Genomic DNA, 19,974 nt, shown 5'->3' with positions numbered 1-19,974 from the left:
ATGGACTAAATACAGACTGAGGAAATATAAAACACACCTGTCCAGCTTCCTGACAAGCTGGTGCAAAGATTATACTTTAGGATTGCACACAGGTGCCAGGCATCCAATACATGACATGATATTGCACAATGAAGAAAAGCGAGGTTTCCAACAGGGAGATTCAACACAGAAATTACCAACATGAAAACCTTGGTATTGAACTTTGCTTTAACATCACTGTTGAACTCCAAAGATTTGAAATTTTATAAATCTGCAAGCCCAGGTCCTGATAGGCAAGACTGACATGTATTTATTAGTATAATCCAACGTGATGGTCCTTGGAATGGATCTTTCATTATGGATGGATGCTGAACAGCTCCTGAAGATTTTCTTCAAATGAAATGTTTGTTCTACCACCTCTGCAGAGATTTATTCCTTGGGCATGATGGTTGGAATATCTGAGAAAGTACCTGGTCTCATAAGGTTTATGAAAAGGAAAATGAGACAGGGACCCAGCTACAGATTTTACACTGGGCACAGAATCTATACCAGGATTGCTGCTGTACAAAATGTCTTAGGTGATCTTATGCACTTCATGCTTTTCACAGTTATAAAGGCTGGAAGTCTGGAGTGTTTTATTACTGGGGATGAGTGTCTTTGAAGGCAAACTGCAAGACCATGGTCTTGAAATGTGCAAAACTATTGGGCATGTCTGGTATGTCGCTGATCCTTTTGGAGAGATACTCTGTTGGAAAGTACTGCTGCAAACACGTGGGAAGGACTGTGCCTCTTGAACCTTTTGCACCATTTTGAGAAGGCTGATGGACAAGTCAGCTCAATGTAAGCAGTAAGGAGGTAGGTTTATGAAGCAACTTAGAGCAGATCAATGCATATATTTGCCATAGCTCTGTGCTGTGTAAATAGATACCACAGTGGTGGGCACACTGTGTCTGAGGGATGGATTAGATGGACTCAGTGCATGAGCAGCAGCTGCACATACTCAGTTTCCCAGGTCTGGCCTAAGCTTCTCTGGGGCTGAGTCAACCAGCTGTGCACGTGTCCTATTATGCATGATGTTGTTCTCTCTTTTTATTTTTATTCACTCCGTATTATTCTCTATAAATTCTGATTTTTCAATGATGATCACCTCACTATCTTCTACAATCTCCCTTCCCCATATTGCAAAACAGACAACTTCAGTCAGTGCCTACTGACATCATTCCAGTTTGCTTTAATGTTCTGGGATGCCACTCATAAATGTACAACACTAGGTATGCAGATAGCGTGTACAGCAGTCTTTATGTGTACAGGAAAGTTGCTACTCCGTCACTCTGTTGAGCAGAAAGGGGCTGCAGAGACACACATTTCTGGCCACAGCCACAGACCCTGTTCCCCCAGCAGCCTCAGCCATGGCCAGGCAGAGATGGTGGCCAGGTGATCACAAACCTCAAGGCCTACCATGGCAAATATTTCTTCTGCATGACCTGCCAAGTCATGCTAACACCCTTATCTGGGAAAATGTCCCTTTCTTACTGAGTGCAGGACCTTGGGGGAATTTTCAGCCTGAAAGCTTCTAAATCAGCAGCAAAAAACGCAATATAATCAGTTCCAAAGACAGCTTCAAAATAAAAATGCCACAAATAGAACTGGAGAATTTGGTTTAGATTTCTTTGATTTTGCAGAAGGTGTTAGACTTGCTTGATGCTGTCCTTTTTTCACACAGTTCCTAGTCCTCTCTTTGCATCTGTGGTGCAATTGTGCATATTTACTGCAGCATGTGCAGAGGTACAAAAATCCTATTTCTTTTTAAAATCTTCCTCCCAATGGAAGTTGTCTCAGCAGTATTTTGTTTAATTTGCGCAGCAAAATGTGTTTTTCCTGCATGAAACAAGTCAGAGGTGCAGAGCCCCATGCTTATGTATGGTTTATACCATTTTAGTTATATGGAATAATAGCTTTATTTTCATGTAATTTCATTTGGTTCTCTGATAATATGCAGACTGTGCTGCTAACCTTCCTGATGATATTTTCCTTAGGAGACTTAGCCAGTACAGAATTTTTATCTATGCACTCAAGGTGGTAGAGAAACAGAAACATATCCTCCCTACAATAAACTTTTTCCTGCTTACTGCAATTTAGCCTAACCACCTGCAGAATGCACACCTGTTTCTTATATTTCATTGGTGCTTGGCTCAGAGAAAGTGGTAGGCTCTGTGCATCAGGTCCTTTCCAGGTGTATTTGCAATTGTGGATATCAGTAAATTACCCTGAACCATATGGGATCAGCAAAGTTACTTATTTACTCACCTCAAAAGAGTTGGAATTCTTTTTGCCTGTTTCTTATTCAACACAGGATATTGATCTGGAGCTCAAAAATAAAAAACCGTTAATGTGTCATGAGAAATTCATATTGCAAGTCAGTGTGCACCATTTGTGTGTTATTTCACAGATCTGAAGCACAGTTTTAAAAATCTCATGATGGAACATCTGCCTCTCCCTGAAGTAATTGTTATGCTCTTAGGCCTCAGCACCACTTGGAAGCAAGTACAGTTCCACTAAAAATATCAGGAAGGTACTGATTTATAGTACCTAGAGATCTGCTTGTTCTTTACATAAATAAATGCAAAAATCTGTGCTCTCTGTCATTATTTGTCAGTTTTCCAGCAAGGACAGATGGAAATTGTCTGGAAGTAGAGTTTTAACTATATGAACAATTTCTAATATGAAGAAAGCTGGAGAAAGCCCATATCTTCTGCACTATTTTCCCCAGCTATTCTCTTGCCACATTAATTAAAAACACAATAAATACCCGTAATGGATATCTCAGGTAAAGGACTTCAGTCTTTACCCAAGTACAGCAGATTTGTAGTAAAATATCTGTTCATATGCACATATACATACTAAGAGAGAGAGTCCTTATTCATGTGCCTCCTGACAGAGGGTCAGAAGACAATAATAGTTTTACATAAATTACAAAACCTAATTACCCTGGGAAAAGAAAGTTTGGTGATGCCTGGTTGATCTATTGTTTCTTTACATATTTATGTGTGTTATTTCTAGCATATTATGAGACCTTCAGGGGTTGCGGCTGATGGTTTTGTCCTCACCTACGCCAGTGTGACTCCATCAGCTTCCTTGGTACTGAACCAATACACCTGAGCATACCACTAAACAAATATTAATTTCCATGCTTTGTTACACAGATGTGATGCAGAGCAGAAACAAACTGATCCTCAGGCCAAACATGTGGTACGGATTGTGATTACAAAGATCAGTAATGAGGACAACACCCTTCAGTTACTCCAGTGGTTTCTGATAAATCCTCCTTTTTCCTCCTCTGTAAAAAATAAAAATACTATTAAACCCTTCATTCCTCTTCATATCCTAAGCAGTGAACCAATAACCACAGATGTTTCATAGGACTGGTGAAAATTTAAACAATCAATCACCTTTTTTTTGAGATAGGAAGGAGTGTTTTGGCTTTTGCCAGATACAAATGTCCCAAGATCTGCTGCTGCCATGTACTCCACAGGCTGCCCCAGTGAATCATCTGGAATATTCATTATGACCTGCTGCCTGAAAAAGTGAAGGTGCATGCATGAGGTTTTTTCCCTTTGGGTATGTTTTAAAGCTAACCACAGCTTCCAGTGCAAACTGAGCTCTGTGTTTCCAGCATACCCCAGTGTCATTTCCGAGTGACTCAGATCTGGGCTGGTGTTTGCAGCCTGGCGTTCTCCTCAGGCCTGACCCACAGGGCCAGCACGCACCAGGGAGTGAGGTCCCTGCTCCTGGTGTTCCAACCAAGTGCAGGTCTTCACTGGTACACAGCAAGAGCTTGTCAGAAGCTTGACTACAACAGCACAGGAATGTGCTGTTTGAGGCTCTTGGACTCATTGCTTCAAAATGTCAAGGAGATAAATAGTTTAGCAAGATTCATATTTGGGTTCAGTGTTATCTGAACACAAGACTATTGACGACTAAACAATCAAAAAAAATATTGGAAAGGTTGCAAAGTGACAAGTTTTTAAGATTTAAGCCAATCATCATGAACTGGCAGGATGTCTCTGAGGGGAACTCTTTATCCTGACCAAAGTTTCTTGCAAATGCTCCCACACTACCACTGTTAGGGTCAGTCTACAGGGTCCACTTAAGCTGTCCATTGACCTGATTGATTTTTAGGTGCCAAACCACAGAAAATAAGATTATATCAGAGGTTAATCCATGACACATAGTAGTGACCACAACTGATGTGACAGACATGATGTACAATTGCAGCAGAGAAAGCAAAACCATTTTATTGAAAAATAGAATGTGTCAACCAAGAAATGACTCAGTCTTTGCAGCATTTCAGAGAAAATATCTTTGGCATCCTGCATGCACCCATTTCACTTATATATATAATGTGAATAGCTTAAGACACCTTATCTAGTCTCACAATCTCAGGTCAAAAGGGAATCACTCATTAAAGGAAAATATGATGAACTTGATTTAAGCGCTTTTGAAAGGTACTGTGTTGGCATGCCTGTGCTTTGGTATCCAGAGAAGCAAGTACAAAGTAGATGATACATTTCCCTACACCGACATGGTAGGGAAACTGTTCCTTGCTCTGGTCCCAAAGGATTGTCCCACCTGAGGAGACCAGACAGTACCCACCACAGCCCAGGATGTGATAGATCATCCTGTTTCCAGACTGAGCCTGCACAAGCTCTCATCAGCTCCTGGGCAGCTCTCAAGTACTGGCCCCCTTCATTTGGGCTGGACCAGCTTTAGCCTCATGACCCAGGGAACTGTCTGTATCCCATTTGTAGTGCCATGAAACAAAACTCCCTTCTCAGCTACCACAGGCACTCCCCCAGTGCTTGCTCAGCAGCCCTGCATGCTGCCCACGTGCTCTCCTCAGTGCACCCTGATACCTAGCTGACTTGCACAGCTGTTGGCCTCTCCATTTGATGGTCAGCAGCATTCAGGATTCTGTCTTACCCTGGTGCCTCTGCCAGGCTGTAGCTCCAGGGTGGAGCTGGGGCCCACGGGTAATGATGTTTTCCTCAACAAGGAGCCACGGAGGCTGCCAGTTCCTGTAACCAGAGGACAGCATCATGGCCATCACCCACACATGGCTGAGGCACCTGTAGCCCCACAAACAATGCCTGGTGAAAACACCCTAACCTGTCCTTATCAGCAGGGTGAGTCTAGATAAATGCCAAAGAACAGAAACGTGGCCAGCTCAAGTACAGAAATTACATTTTGCTTATTGTTACAGCTCTCAGTGACATCAAGGCAGCTTGGCTGAAGCTCAGCTCTTTTCTCCAGCTCTCATCTGTGCTTTTGTGCTGTTCTCATCTTATCTATAAAGGTGTTAAACAGATTTTCCATCTCACTTTGTGGTTTTGACGCTTGTAAAACACATGTGGTTTTTCCTGGAGCTATGATCTCCAAACACAGCTCAAGAAGATAATGCTTAGTTTGGAGATCTGGGTCTACCTGACTCAGCCACATTGATAGGAGTTGCGTAGCCCTGTTTGTATATAGCAAGCTATTTTTTTACTGTGAAAGAATCGTTCCTCTTTTAGGCTTAAGGTGGGAGTTTTAACATTTAACTCTGCTCTGAAGGACTGAGTGATCTCTCATTTTAGTGGCAAAAAACCTCTTCATTATTTTACTCTAATTTACTTATTCACTTGAATTTTTAAGTTTATTTGGACTGTCATACTTATATTACAATGAAACAGCACTTAGTACTTGATTTAAAAAAAAAAAGCAAGCTAAGCAAGAACAGAAACAGGAAAAGATTTTTTCTGTCTTCTTACTTTTAGTAATAACTTTTTCCAGAATATACTTGTGACTCTTACTATTGCACTGTCTGCTTACCAGCTCAGTAGACAGAGTACAGAAGTCTGCTGAGTTAGGTAAGTGTACAGTTATTTTTAGCCGAGTTGAACATTACATGTTCATATGGTATGTTGTGCAACAGATATACACCGGTGTCCTGACATTCTGTCCAGACATTTATTCTAAATTTAGCTCTAAATTTAACCTGAGATGTAGGGCAAATAATTAAATGTCAGCCTTATGAATCAAATCTGTTGCTTTGTGATTTGAACTTAAAGGAAGCATAAACCCCTGCTCCTCTCTGGTTGCATGCTCAGTCAGTGCAGGACAAAGAAGCTTTCTCCATGGCAATATAAAGGACAGCTCATTTGACCAGGGCTTCAGGGATTGTATTTACTACATACTAAATTTTCAGCACACAAAACCAGCACTGGGTAAACAGAGGGGATGGTGCAGTGTCCTTTAGCACAGCCTGTTCTGGAGCTTCTACTGCTCTTGTCTGCACACAACCATCCATGTACCAGGCCTTGCCACCTTATCAGGGGAGTGGACCAGCATAGCAGGAGCAATGTGAAAGACAGCTTGTCCCCTTGCTTTCAGTCTCTGAGTGCCATGGCAGCAGTCACTTCCCGCTGACTTGGTCAGAAGCAACCTCCAGCATCCATCCCAAGCCAGGCTGGATCCCACCTTTCTAGAGCCCAGCCCATGCACCTCTCCCATGGGGCTGTGCACAGGAGGGTCCTGCTCTGCCTTGCTCTGCTAGTACCTGCCTTAGCTTCACTCCAAGCCTATAGGGAGCTGTAACTCCTTGGACTTCATTGTGGTAAAAGTTATGGACATTACTGCAAGCTGCTGAATTTAGGCAGGAACATTGTGTTTGTTTGTTTTTGAGGTCTGTTTATCTGTGGCAAGAGTAAAGCAAGGACAGAGGACAGATCCATATGCAGAAAGCCTCTCTTGTTGTTGCAGGAAGGGGAGCAATGCAATAGGTCTTATTGCATACAGGAGGCACAGTAGCTAGAAACAAATCAGTCTGAAAGGAATCAGAGGGTACCACAGAGAAGCTTCAAAAGAGACTTTGTTAATGAACTATCCTAAGAGACTGAATGGAGAGGTAAACAGCCATGGCATATATCCAAGGATTCCTTTTAAAAACCTATGAAAAAGTTGTTTTCCATAAAAATTGTTTTCATTTTTCCGTCAGTTTGGAGACACTGTTTTTCCCAAGACCTTTGCTATTCGCAGAAGTTTGTGTCTTAGGTTGCCATTTCCATCCTCCTGCTCCCCTGCAGGAGCCTCAGAGCCCTGGGACTTCAGCAATATCTCTGAATTTTGTGGATTTTGTAAAGGTCAAAGTAAAGGCAGGTCTTTCATTAGAATTCTTACTAACATACATTATAACATAAGATAAATGATATTTGCACAGCAGAGAACTAAATGATAATGTTTGTGATTTCCCTCTTCCTCCAAGGAACATGTATTTGTTTATACAGTCTTTGGGTTGTGTTCACTTCCTATTAGATTTTCATGTTCCCTCTGACTGATTCTTCTTTCAGGTTGAGTCAGTGGATGTGACCTTATGATGACATTTGCAGAGTGGCATTGACTGTAATAGCTGTACACTCTTACAAAACTCTCTGGCAGGGCTGAGTCATCAGACACCTGAAAGTGGTCTTAGGACCTGGACACTGGGTGTTCCCCTTTGTGGTCATGTCACATTTCCAGAGGAGTGAGGACTTAATTTTGATTAGGTTTCAAAGGGAAAAATTTTCTGTGAGGAGCCACTGTACAGAGGTATAAGTCATACACTGAGCCAAAGTCCACCCTGATTCAGGGTGTGTGTCAGCAACCATTGAAGTTGGTTAAATTCCTCCTGAAAGGGGAATTATGATCTTGGTAGAGTGATCTCAAAACAGCTACATCTTTCCAGCAAAGCAGTATTTAGGCAGCAAAGTTAGTATGGAATAATGTATATCATATTCATTACCCCTGGGCATGCGTGACATCCTGCACCTTTTCCCATACAAGTTCCTCTGGCTCCTTGCCTCTCTCAGGGTACTGTGGCCAAAGAAATCATTAGTTCTTGCAAAGGAAATTGAAACCATCTTTTCTTGTGGGAGTTCCTATATTCTCGTTATTTGAATGTGGGTTGTGTAGCAGGAGGCACAGGAGAGGTGCTTGTGGTTCTGGTTTGGGGCTGTCTGATGGAAGCACAGCATGGCAACACTGAATGCAAAGCTCTGCTCACTGGATATATGGCAAAGGATGTGTACTCTAGATCCATGCTCTCTATGGAAATGTGCCACTCAAAATACCTTGCTGTCTTTCTACAGTAAAAAATTCAGACCAGACCTAAGTAACAAGACAACAGTTACAGGTAATTGGTGCACAAAAAGATATGCTGTCCTGAGGTAAAGTGTTATGAAGATTTTCTGTCCAAGAACTGTTACTGTCAGAACTAGTCAGTACTTTCTTCCTTTCAGAACAGCCACACATTTGCCAAGTGTTTGGATGCAGTAGAATTAGTCGTGACTGGTAGATACAGGCTGTGGAAGACAGTTTGTGCTGATGTCCATTCTCACCTGCGCTTCATCGCAGGAAGGCACATCTGTAGCAGCTCTGCACACAGAATGAGGAAGTAACAAGCTCACTGGTCTCCTGGGAGGCACAAACTTTATTTTTCCCTCCAGCCTCAGCTGCCAGATTCAGCTGTGTAGCTTGGTAGAGCTGAAGGGCTTAATAGTGATGACAGGCTAATTAATTCAACTAATGGAAGTAGAGACAAAGGAAAAGATTTTAAATGTGCTATCCTAACCTGGCTTCTTCCGGCTATTTTGAAGAAATATGAAGGAGAAAACCATCTTTTTGATTATTTTGCCATTTGTTTTCACATGGTCATACTTCTTTTCTCCTCCCAGATTCAAATCTCTTCTACTGTGCCTTGTTTTTGAGACCCAAGCTGACTCTCCCCCATCAGCATGAATTGGTCATTTCCATCATTTCTATTTAAGGGAAGTGAACAGATCTAATATGCAGTCTGAGTTTGAAATCTGTTCCAGAAAACAGTGTAAATTTACATATTCATTTTTGCAGGTGACATTTGTAATCTATTGAAATGTCTCAGGGTCAAGCTGAAAATGCAGATCTGTAATTTTGCATGCCCCAGGGGAAATATTAGCCAATCTGATGCAATGTTAATAAATCATGATTGTTGTTATTATTATGCTTTGGTTGTGTTGTAATAAAGTCACAATATCGTTACATCAGGAAAAAAAAATCAACCCCCTAATGTATGATTTCATTTCTGTATAGTATTACTTCTGTAATTAAAATTCAAATTTATATGAGGCTGTCCTCTGAGGATTTCACAGATACTAATTAAATAAGGTCTTATTCAGCAGTCTCTATCCATATAAGTAGTCCTGTTGGCTTCCCATCTGCAAGGAATTTTGGACTGTTCTCTGAAGTTAATGCATTTGATTATTTCCACTTCACTAATGTAGAAAATGATACACAGAGGAGTTAAATGATTTACTCAAGACAAAAGAGAGAGTTAATGGTATCTGAAAATAGATCTTCTGAAGCAGAGTCCCGTGCTTTTATTGGAAAATAGTGCATCAGCATTCACAGCAGCTTCAAATACATCAAGGGTGCACAGATTTTTGCAAGGAAGCCCAGAAACGTGGGAGGGAAGGGAACTGCAGTGTGCTTGCTGTGAATGGCATGGGGAGCCACCTGCAATGTTCATAGCCCATGGGACCTTGAGCCCCAATGTCTTTTCATAATCACACAGGCCATCCTGGAAAACTCAGACACCTTTGCCTTTGCGAAGTATGAACCTGCATCACAGTATCAGCAATTTTTCTTGAGTTCAGTGATCAAGGGTGAGAGAGATTGCCAAAGAGGAAGCAGAAGGGTTAAATGTGGGAGATACCCTTGGTTTTAAGCCAAGGCTAATTACAATCTTGAAATAGTATCAAGGGAAAAAAACACTGAGTGCTGTTTAACAGTCACAGAGGGTTGGCTGACATCTTGTCAAGGGCATAAGAGTTTCTCACACTTGGTGATGACATCCAGAGCTCCTTTGTCTGTCACAGTAACTGCTGGATGACTTTAACTTTGGACAAAACAGTCCCAGCACTGGTTATGACTGGCAGATAGTTTTGCAGACAGCAGGGAAGGAAGGTGTGCCAGGTATTCACCATGATGTCATGCTGGAGCAAGATGGATTCAGGAGCAAGCATGGAGAGAATGATGCTGGTCTAAAGACTGAAAACAAAGCAGATGAGTTGAATCATATATTAGTGGGTGATATGGTCTTGCTATGTTTCTTCCCTCCAAGATTGCTCTTGCTAAGCCTTAGATGTGGGTGTTCATGCATTGACAGAGTGCCTACAAGCAAACCTGAGCCTCACCAAGGTACTCAGAAAGGATTCCAGATCCACTTCCATCTAGGCTTTATTCTTGGTATATGCAATGTTTTGCCATGGGAATGAGTGCAACAGGAGCTGAAGGAAAAAGCACAGGCATAAGTTTAATAATCTATTATAGTTTTCCTCCATTCATTGTATTAGCTGGACAAACAGATGGAAACCTTCCCAAAAGGAGCGTTATTATCCCTATGATCCAGACAATCCAAGTGTCAGTTCTCCTATGTGTGCCTGACTGTTCTAACTTATCCCTGGATCAGTGCTATCTCCTCCTTGGCCAGCTTGCCCTTGCCCAGATATGGGGAAAATGGGTACCACTTCACATTTATGGCCTTGAGAAGTCTGAGGGAGCATCTATTGTTCACATTTAGGTGGTATGAGAGCAGTCATTCTCCACTAGTAAGCTCTTACAAATACTACTTGGAACAGGTTCACAAAGTGCTGTTGTCATCTTTTGGAATCCTGAAGTCTCCAACTTGCAGCCTGAAAAATGTATGAACAACTCCAAGACATCAGTAAATACCCATGTAATGTTTGGTTGCTTTGTTTAATAAGCATCAGCTAAAACAAAAGTAAATGGAGGTCACTTCTCCCCAAGCAAATAAAACTCTCCAGGACAGCATATTTTACTGCAAAATTTTATGGCAATTTTTTTTTTCTTCTTTAAGTTCCAGAAACATATCCATATATGGTCTACTTGTCAGGGACAATAAATAATGATGTAATAGAAAGGTCAGCTTTGTGTCATTTAGCTACAGGATGTTGATGAAGTGAAGTTCTTCAGATAATGCAACAAAGAAGAACTTTAGGATTGGTACAAGTTTCTGCTGTGCATCTTCAAACAGGAAATCTGAGATTGGGAACAACTTATATTTTGGCTTGTATTCGCTGATCATGGGGTGATCCAGAAATAAACTCCAGGCTTCAAAGCGAGCGTGTTTCAAAGCTGTCCTGCAGTTGATCGAAACATCCAGGCAAAGCAGGGAGACAAATACCAGCAAGGATTTTCTGAATTAAGACTTAACCAAGGAGATAACCCATTTCAACATCATTATTACCCTTTTATTTCAGAACAAAAAGGTAATGCAAACATGCATGTTTTGAACTTATTTAGTACTTTCAATCTCTCAATTCATTATGTCTATGCAAATATTTATTCCTACAGCAGTTTGTAATCTAACACCCTAACAGTCTTGGGAGTTTTGTGATTTGCTTTTGTTTGTTTTGGGCTTTGTTTTTTTTTTCAAATATGCCATAAAACACTGTCTGGTGTTAAACAGAACAGTAGCTCTGTCATTTCCTTATTTTTCTTTTACTCATAGGTGGTGCCTGTATCTTTGTCTCTAGAATATCTTGCTCAGAAATCAATGCTGTAGCTACAACATACTCTGGTAGAATGTAGTATGCAAGGCACAGTGTGAATGAGAAAAATTACATCAATAAATAATTTTTTAAATTTCCAGTTGGTTTGACATGAAGCTAATATTGCACTGATTTCTGTGTGGAATAATATGTTCTGAGAAGAAATAAAAGCTTGCAGGTGTATGATTTCCCACAAAGAATTTGCACGGAATCATGATTTGGTGGCATCAGGGCATATGCCATGCTGATAGGTGACCTGTTTTGACAGCTGAGGCTGAACAAGGGGATTTGTTTGCTCAGAGGATTCCTTTGGGAAGCCTGGCTTTGCTCCTTCAGCACTGGGCTGGTGGTTTGAGTGGCTTGCATAAGCTGTCACTACAAAGAATCCTTGCCTGTTGCTGCAGCAGGACAGCATGAGGTGTCATCCTTCTGATGTCTCAGCTCTGGCAGATATAACAGGCACTGAAATCTTTCTGTTTTTAAAAAAATGACCTGCTTCCTTGTAGTAGTTATCCAATATAATACCCTTGTAAAACTGCAAAGTTTATCAGGAAACTGACCTAAAATGTAGCAAAAACGTGAGTGCTTTACGTGCTGCAAGTTGGTCTGGTTTCCATTGCCCACGGAGGATGTGTCCTGAAAGGTGCCACAGTAAGAACTGATGTAGAGGCTCAGTTTGTTGTGAAGACATCCAGCCGTGTTTGCCTTCCCCCATGTGTGCTCCTGCTGCTTTCAGAAGTAAAGACAAACACGTGGAAATGCAAACACAGATCTGCAGAAGCAGGAGCTCAACCATTCCTTACAAAAGGCAAAATGATGAAGCTGCTCGTCTACTCTCTTGTAGCCTACAAAGACTTGGTTATGTTGTCACAAATGTGGTTTATTGCACTCTGAGCCATAAATAACAAGGTTCTGTATTCAGTTACAAGCTGACTGGAATAAACTCGGCGCAAAGGCAGGCAGAGTCTGGCTCTGTTCCCTTAATGACCTTGTCACTCATCTGCCATCTTTCTCTGACAGAAATAAGTAATTCTGCTAATTCTGCTGCCTGGGATCTATTGAGGGGGGACAGGCAGCCTCGCTAAGCTTTCCTTTAAAGAAGTGCTATCAACAGGGACCAGTTGTTTCAGATGCTAATGGTATTGAATTGCATGGTTCTGCATGTTCAAAGCCAGCCATAATCCTTGTTTATTTATGTTGCATCAGGGATCAGAGGCCCATTCTCCGAAGCACAGTATGTTGACAGAGCTTGTAGTCTGAATATAATAGCAACCTAATTGTGTTTGTCTCTGGCTTTTGCCATCATGTAGGTGATTACTAGTAGTCCCCCTTGTGAGTAGTACCTTTGGTTTCAGAGATCTAGCAGGTACAGCTGTTCATCAACACAGGTTAGAAGGTCACAAACATACCTGCACAAATATTTTATTTCCAACCTTACCTTCTGGTCACTGGATGCATCTAAGTTGCCTCTGTATGGCACAGGCCTGATTACACATCTGAATTAACAAACTCTCACTGAAATCAGGATGGTAAAATTAAAATCAGGACAAGACTCTATGTGGAAATGGTGGTAAATGTAGATTCCAGAAGATCTTGTCAGATTGACCTACTAAATGGCAGCACAGACAGCAAACTTCCAAGACATGTCTCTGCCCAGAGAGATCACTAGTGGAGCATTCGGACCCGAAAGCAAAACATTCTCTAAGAAATAATATGGGCCCTATACCCACAGCTTTAAAAATCAGGTTCTGCTGTCCCAGTAGAGGCTGTGTGCTGCCTGCATGTGAGGATGGGCTCCTGGGCTGCCAGAGAAATTCACAGTACAGTGAAATGTTAAGACATTCCCCCAAAACCTGCAGCATTTAACTTTGAAATCTAATTCCAATACTTTAAACCTACAGTAAGCCAGCTCAGAGCAAGGAAATAGATTCAAGCTACATTTAGAAAGACCACTTTGGCCAGATCTTACTAATCCAGACTTGTTCAAATATTTCTAGCAACATTTTTTTTTTTTTTCACACCTTCATTGCAGAAGGTGGAAAATATTTAGCTTGTAGTGCATTAGCTTAGTGAGCTTTTATAAGCCTGTGGTTAGCAGTTTCACTGGTGGCCTCAGATGGGGTAAGCTTAGCCTTGCTCTGTCAGCTGAGCCAAGGCACTGCCAGGTGATGCCACGGAGTTTGGTCTCAGGGAAAGAAGGGTAAACTGAATCAGGCTGTGGTGCATTAGCCTCCAGTCAAAGGCATGTGCTCAGCCTGTCATCGCAGCTCAGCTGTCTCACTGCAGCTTCTTACAGACACAACTCAGAGCAGTGCCCCTGGCCTGTGGTCCTGCAGCTTCAAACAAAAGCATCGGCAGGTGGAAGGGGAGGGCGGTGGCTCTGCTGCACACCACTCTGCAGGGAGCTGTAGGGAAGAAGGCATGTGCCCTGCCTCCTGCCAAACTCAGTCACAGCACACAGGCAAACTGCACACACACACTTGTCTGAGCAAGTGGAGACAGCAGGGGGGTGCAGGGACAGCTTCAAGGCCAATTAGAACACTCTCTGCAGGGGTTCAGGGCAGCCTAGACTGTCCCTGGCTCTCAATAAGGACCCAAAAGCTCCTGCAGCCCAGGATGTGACCCCACACCTTCATCATGTTTGTGCAGTGCAATGAGTAGAACCGAAAAGTTTTCTCTGTTTTGAACCCTATCAAGTTTCTCCCTGCAGGATGGATCAGTGATGGGAGCTGCAGCCAACACTGTTAATTCTGAACTCTGTGGAACTCCTATCAAAATATTTAGATTAGCGAGGCTCACCAACATGCAGGAGAGGTTCTCCCTTTTTTCTGCAGTTAACCCCTACAAACGATAAGGGGATGAAATAGGAGTGATCCCCACAAATTTAAAATCTTCTCTTTAGCTCCTTTTGCCTTAAGAATGTGTGGAAAAAAAAAAAAAAGGAGGGAGGGGAAGAAGGTCCAGAAGTGGCCTTTATACCTGGATCTATTTGGGATGTGGTAAAGCAGCTTTATGAGTTAGCTCCTCTGTGCCAGGCTGTGGAGTCATGTTGGCAGAGGTTTCCCGTAAGATCCTTAAAGGCCAGGCTCCCACAGAAGGCACTGCAACACTCAGCTCAGAAGCACAGCAACGGTGGATTCACTGCCATGAGGATGCTGGCAATGGGACTGGGGAGGATACAGAGGAGGAATCTGTGTCCCAGCCTGCACTGGTGCAGGTTGCCCTCAGAGAGGAGCAGTTTCATCTCCATTCTTGCATTCTTCAAGGATTCATTGTGCATCACCTTCATTAGGAGCTTACAATCAGATCCTGCCCTTCCTGCTGACAGCTTGGTTTAGGTTTCTGAGTCACCACTGGGGCCAGGTCCCTACATTCAGGCATTGCAGTGCTGGATGCTGCGGACGGCTGCTGGATGTTCCCTCCAACTCCAGCCGGTGGGTTCCACACATCTGCAGCTCACCAGTCACTACGTGAGTTCCTAGGCTGAGAGACTATGTAAGTACTGCCCAGCGTGCCAGGGGCTGAGCAAGCCAAAGAGCAGCAGAAGCTGCTGGACAAACAAAGCTGTGTCATGGTTCCTAGCCAGCTGCTGGCTGGAGAGCAGCCAAAGGCAGGTACCGGAGCAGCGGGGGCACAGGGAGGCTATCAGCGGTGTGACGCCTCGGATCTTCAGGACAGAAAGGGTCATAGCTGAGCTGAGGCACTGACTGGAGAAGGGAAACAACAGCAGCCATGAGATATCTGGCTGAAAATAAAGGAACTAAAAAAAAAAAAGAAATGAAAAACCACCAAAATTGGGTCGCATTATTTACAGTAATTGAAGGTTTTATTCTAGCATTTTTAGTGCCTGTAAAATGCATCTTTTATTGTTAAAAGTTATGATGTCAGTCTGAAATCTGCTCAGCTTCCCTTTACCCTGAAGACTTCTCACTTCTTCTGGAGGGGGCTTAGAGCCTAAGATGGCTGTTGATGTGGGAGATATCACCATGTCTGAAGTGAAAAGCCTAAATCCAAGGTTTTAAGTTACTTGATTGATTCAAGCTCTTGCAATTTCTTCAAACTGTATTAGGGGAGCTGTCATTTCCTCTGGGTCAGGACTGTCTTTTGGCTGTGCACATGGCAGCAAGGGCTGCTGCAGCAGGGCACTTTCCTGGTGTCAGGCTTGTGGCCTGCTGGACCCCTCTGCCATCGGTGTCAGTGTGAGTGCCCAGGGAACCAGGCTGAGCTGGGTGCTTGGTGGAGAGAGCAGCTGTACAGGGAAAGGGAGCTGACAGCTGCCCGGAGGCTCCCACTGCTCCTCACCCCAGTGCTCCCCATTATTTTACACAGTTCTTGCTCAGTGCTTATAAAATCAGACCTATTCTGCATTGGCTAATATCTTCCTAAAAGAGGAAGATAGTTTTTCCACCTCCTGCTATAAAATAAACCCTTGGTTCTTGAACACTGATGGCCAGAGTGCTCTCTGGCATCCAAATGAGGTTCTGTTAGAGCATTATACCATTCATGGTATCAGTACTTCCCTATCACTGCTAGAAATTCTGCAGTATTTTGAATTGTCTTTGCCTTTTAGAGCCCTGCAGTGGTGGTTCAGTCATTCTGTGATTGCTGAGTGTGTCAAATGTTTCCCCTTTCTCTCATTTCTGTCTCACTCATGACCTTGAACTTTGTTCTGTGAAAAAGCAAAAAATCAGAAGTGAAACAGAGCAGTGTGGTATTGCTTTCCTCGTTGAGTGAAACAGTCACTTCAAAGCATAGCTTTGCATGTTGCTTGAGAGATCTCCAGATAAGGTGGAAAAAATTACAAAGCCTCTTTGCACTTTATGGTGCAAAGGAACCTGTCCTTGCAGAAAACCAGAAAAGACACAAACTTCTTCCCTTAATTTCCTCCAAATACAGCAAGTACAAAATTTTAAATTGCAAATACTGCAAATACAAAAACCAAGAAAAAGAGACATCTGCTGATCTTCTCCTAAATAAAATTCAAAAATTTGTCTCTTTAATCTTAAGGGGATTTCCTTTAACTATTTTTCTCTTGAGACGTGGTAACCAGAATAAGCAGATAAAAACTTGCCTTGCTTGCAACAACTCCCCCTTTTTTAAACACCAGTTAACCAGTTATTTCTGTGTAATTGAAAGGAGTTTGTTCATTCAGTTTACATGCAGATTTTAGCTGATAATGTTCTCTCCATGGTGAAGGATCACTGAAGGGTTTTCTGGTCAGCCTAATTAAGAGGCAGACCCGAACCACAGTACAAGATAGTCGAGGCTTTTTCCATTTTCCAGATTTTGATGATCACAATTTCCTTTTACAGGAAAGCAAAGAATTATAAAAATGGCTACGACAGCAGCAAATACTCAAAGACAAACGATAGGCTGTGAGGAGTACAGCCTGTACAGTAGCCTGAGTGAAGATGAGCTTATAAAGATGGCCATCCAGCAGAGCTTGGAAGAGGACCCGGCGGGTCAGCCAGCAGCCCAGAGCCCCCAGAAGTCGCTGGTGGCCCGTGCTGGTGAGGTGGGCGCCCCGAGCTGTGCCAGCCCCCACAACCCTCCCTACCGCATCTACCCCTGGCAAAGGTAAGCGAGTGCCAGCCCGGGCTGTTCCCCCCAGAGAGCCCTGCCCAGGAGCAGAAAACAGGCTCCCTGTCAGTGCCCCTGCTCTCTAATTAGCTCTGCCAGGCGGCTCCTCGGCGAGTCTGTCATTAGTGTCAAAGCTGGAGTCTGCTATAAATCCAGTGAGGTCAACAATTTACGTGCTCATAGCGAGAGGAGGATTTCCTTGATGTTGTCTGTTTTAAGCAACAAATATAATGAAAAAAGGGGCACAGCCAAGCTTTCTTGAGCAAAAGAAACCCTCCCAAGGCCAGCTGCTCCTTTTGCCTGCTCTATGCCAAGCTTAGGTTTTGCCAGAGTGGGAGCAAAGCATTTGCTATGGGAAAACGTAAGTGAGGCAGAAAAAACAGGTGTATAAAACAGTGGTACCTGACTACCTGTTAAACACTTCAATTTTTAAAGGATGTGTTTATTTCAGATCAGTCTGACTTCAAGCACACCACTCTTAACCAAGAGCAACTCCAGACACCAAATCGTGGCAGCATCCCCCTCCCCTGAAATTCTGAGCTGTGGTCACATAGGCCTGCTGACAGTTTCAAACCCAGATATTGTTCCCCTTTCACTTTAAAAAAGGCAAATTTCTCAAGGGGGATGGGAATAGATTCCAAAGTCACCTCCAAAGCAAGGAAAAATATCCTTTTACTCTTTTAAGTTACTTTAGTTTTCCCTTTTTTAATAAACTGACAGTTACTGAAGTTCTGTTCCTCCTCCTTTTTCATACCTCCACCACCCTCTGATGCCTTGCTCATTACCACCTGTGGTTGTTTGGTTTCCAAGGCTGGGAAACTGGGGGCAATTTGATGAGCAGCAAGCATGTGCATAGCTGTGGAATCAGGATGCTGTGCAGGCAGCAGTCCTGCTCCCACCAAGGACTGGTTTCTTGGTGTGGTTACTGTGCACCTACACAGTCAGCTCCCCTGTAGAGACCCAATGCAGGGGACAATAAGGGCTTCCCTGGCCATTTGGTCCTGTCCTTGTTGAAGGTCCTTCAACACCTGCTATTTTGGCAAAAAGCAGCATTAGCAGTTCTGTGCATTAATCTGCCTCACCTCAGCCCAGCAGTGTTAGAGCTCTCACCAGAGGGAAAATCTTTGGAGCTTGTAGCACCAAATCTGTAGCATTGCTGAGCTGGGAAAGCAGAGATGGAAAGGAAGCTGACATCCAGTAGCTCTGGGTCCTCCTCTGCCCCCTCTTCTGACCTGTTTGCATGGCACTTTAGAGGTGATGAGCGTCACCTCACCTCGCTCTGTGCCTGTTTCCTGTGTGGTGGTGGTAGGGTTAACCACACTGTTGTCTTATATGGTCATTTGAATCCCCTGACGCTTCCTCAGAGGGCCAAAAATAAACTCGAGCCGAGTGAGCAGCTGAATCCAGTGCAGAGCAAGCCCTGGCCATCTGCTTTTATTCAAAGCCCTGACCGGCAGGCTCGCTCGCTCCGTCTCTGTGGATGTGTGTCTCTGTTTCTGCCTCAGCATGACCTGTTTCTCCTATTCCGAGTATTTCTCCTTATTTCACTCATGTCATCGCCACTCCAGATTGGCGGCCCAGCAGACAGGCCGTGCTCAGCCATCCAGCTCGGGGGCAGCCTGGGGGGTCAGGCGAAGGTACGACAGCAGCCTGTTCAGCACATCCCAGTCCGTGTAAGTGTCTCCCTCTCCCTCTCCTGCCTTCCCCTGCGGCCAAAACAAGCCTTGCTACCCACTCTCTCCCTGAGACATGTCTTCTGGGTGGTGATGGTGCCTGGAGGGGGGAAATGCGGTGTTCATCTGGAGGAGGTCTCACTGACACCTGCACCTCACCCTCGCTGCACTCCTGTTCTTGTTCCAACCTCCCCACTGCCCCAAGCCTGTGCTCTTGCAAGTGACCTACCTCAAATACCCTTGTTCTCTTCTCCCTCTTCATCTCTCTCCATCCCCCCAGTGCTCATGTCCTGGGGACTCTGGGTCCAGTCAGAAGCGCTGAGGTGACAAGGACAACAGGGCAGGGATGACTGCACTGTGGTTAATTTATATAGGCTGGCTCACTTATCAGCAGGATAGATGAGGCAGGCAGGTGCTGAAAGAACTGCATTGGTATTAAGTTCAGTGTTCAGGGACAGGGAAAAGTGGGGGGGAAATGTATCACAGCACATAAACCAGGTGAGAAAGTCCAATCCTTCAAGTAAGTATTTTATAAATGCTCCCAAGATGCCATGCCTGCTCCCAGCCATACCTGTGCTGTCCTGTCACACTAAGGAGGGCTTACTTGTCCAAGGAGGAAACTGCCTTGACTGACTGATCCTCCTGTTTTGCTGTTGGCAGAGGCTGCAAATAAGCTTAGCTGAACACAGTCATGGATGAGAAAAGCAGACAGTGGCCCAAGCTCTGTCCCAGTGCCTGTGTGTAGTGAAAATGTGTGAACCATGATGGGTTTATTACAGCTCTCTGCAGTGCAGAATAGAGACATGCACCTGCCCTTAGCTATCAGATGACAAGAGGAAAGTGTTACAGCCAGCACTTCCCTGTGTCCTGCAGAAAAGAAACTCCCCACCTTTTCTATCTACCCAGTTCAAATTTTGTTTGATCCATCTTACACGTCCCTCCCTGGATGCACAGGCACAGTGATTACCCTTTTACCTCTCTTCTTTCACCTCTCACCCAGCTCTACAATCTCCCCCACCTACCCCTGCATCCTGGCTGATGCAGACTGTTCTAGGCGCTCCACTGGCATTGCCCTCCCTGTCATTGTGAAAACCTCTTCCTGCTACAACATGAAAGCTGCC

General features: G+C 43.8%; 1 protein-coding gene across 2 annotated transcripts in view; it reads left to right on the top strand.

The window, feature by feature from the left end:
• The first annotated feature begins 11,037 nt into the window (after positions 1-11,037).
• ASB2 (ankyrin repeat and SOCS box containing 2) overlaps positions 11,038-19,974 on the top strand; it is a 32,193-nt gene continuing 23,256 nt past the window's right edge. The window contains exons 1-3 of one of the 2 annotated variants that reach the window (XM_023927652.2): positions 11,038-11,318; positions 16,913-17,177; positions 18,749-18,853. In XM_023927652.2, the coding sequence (XP_023783420.2) occupies positions 16,933-17,177; positions 18,749-18,853 (350 nt within the window). In that variant the 5' untranslated portion in view covers positions 11,038-11,318; positions 16,913-16,932. The remainder of the gene's footprint in view (positions 11,319-16,912; positions 17,178-18,748; positions 18,854-19,974) is intronic. The other variant, XM_023927653.2, reaches the window with a different exon arrangement.

This window comes from Cyanistes caeruleus, chromosome 6 (assembly GCF_971803275.1).
Source record: "Cyanistes caeruleus chromosome 6, bCyaCae1.hap1.1, whole genome shotgun sequence".
Lineage (NCBI taxonomy): Eukaryota > Metazoa > Chordata > Aves > Passeriformes > Paridae > Cyanistes > Cyanistes caeruleus.
This window is presented reverse-complemented; position numbering and strand designations above follow the sequence as displayed.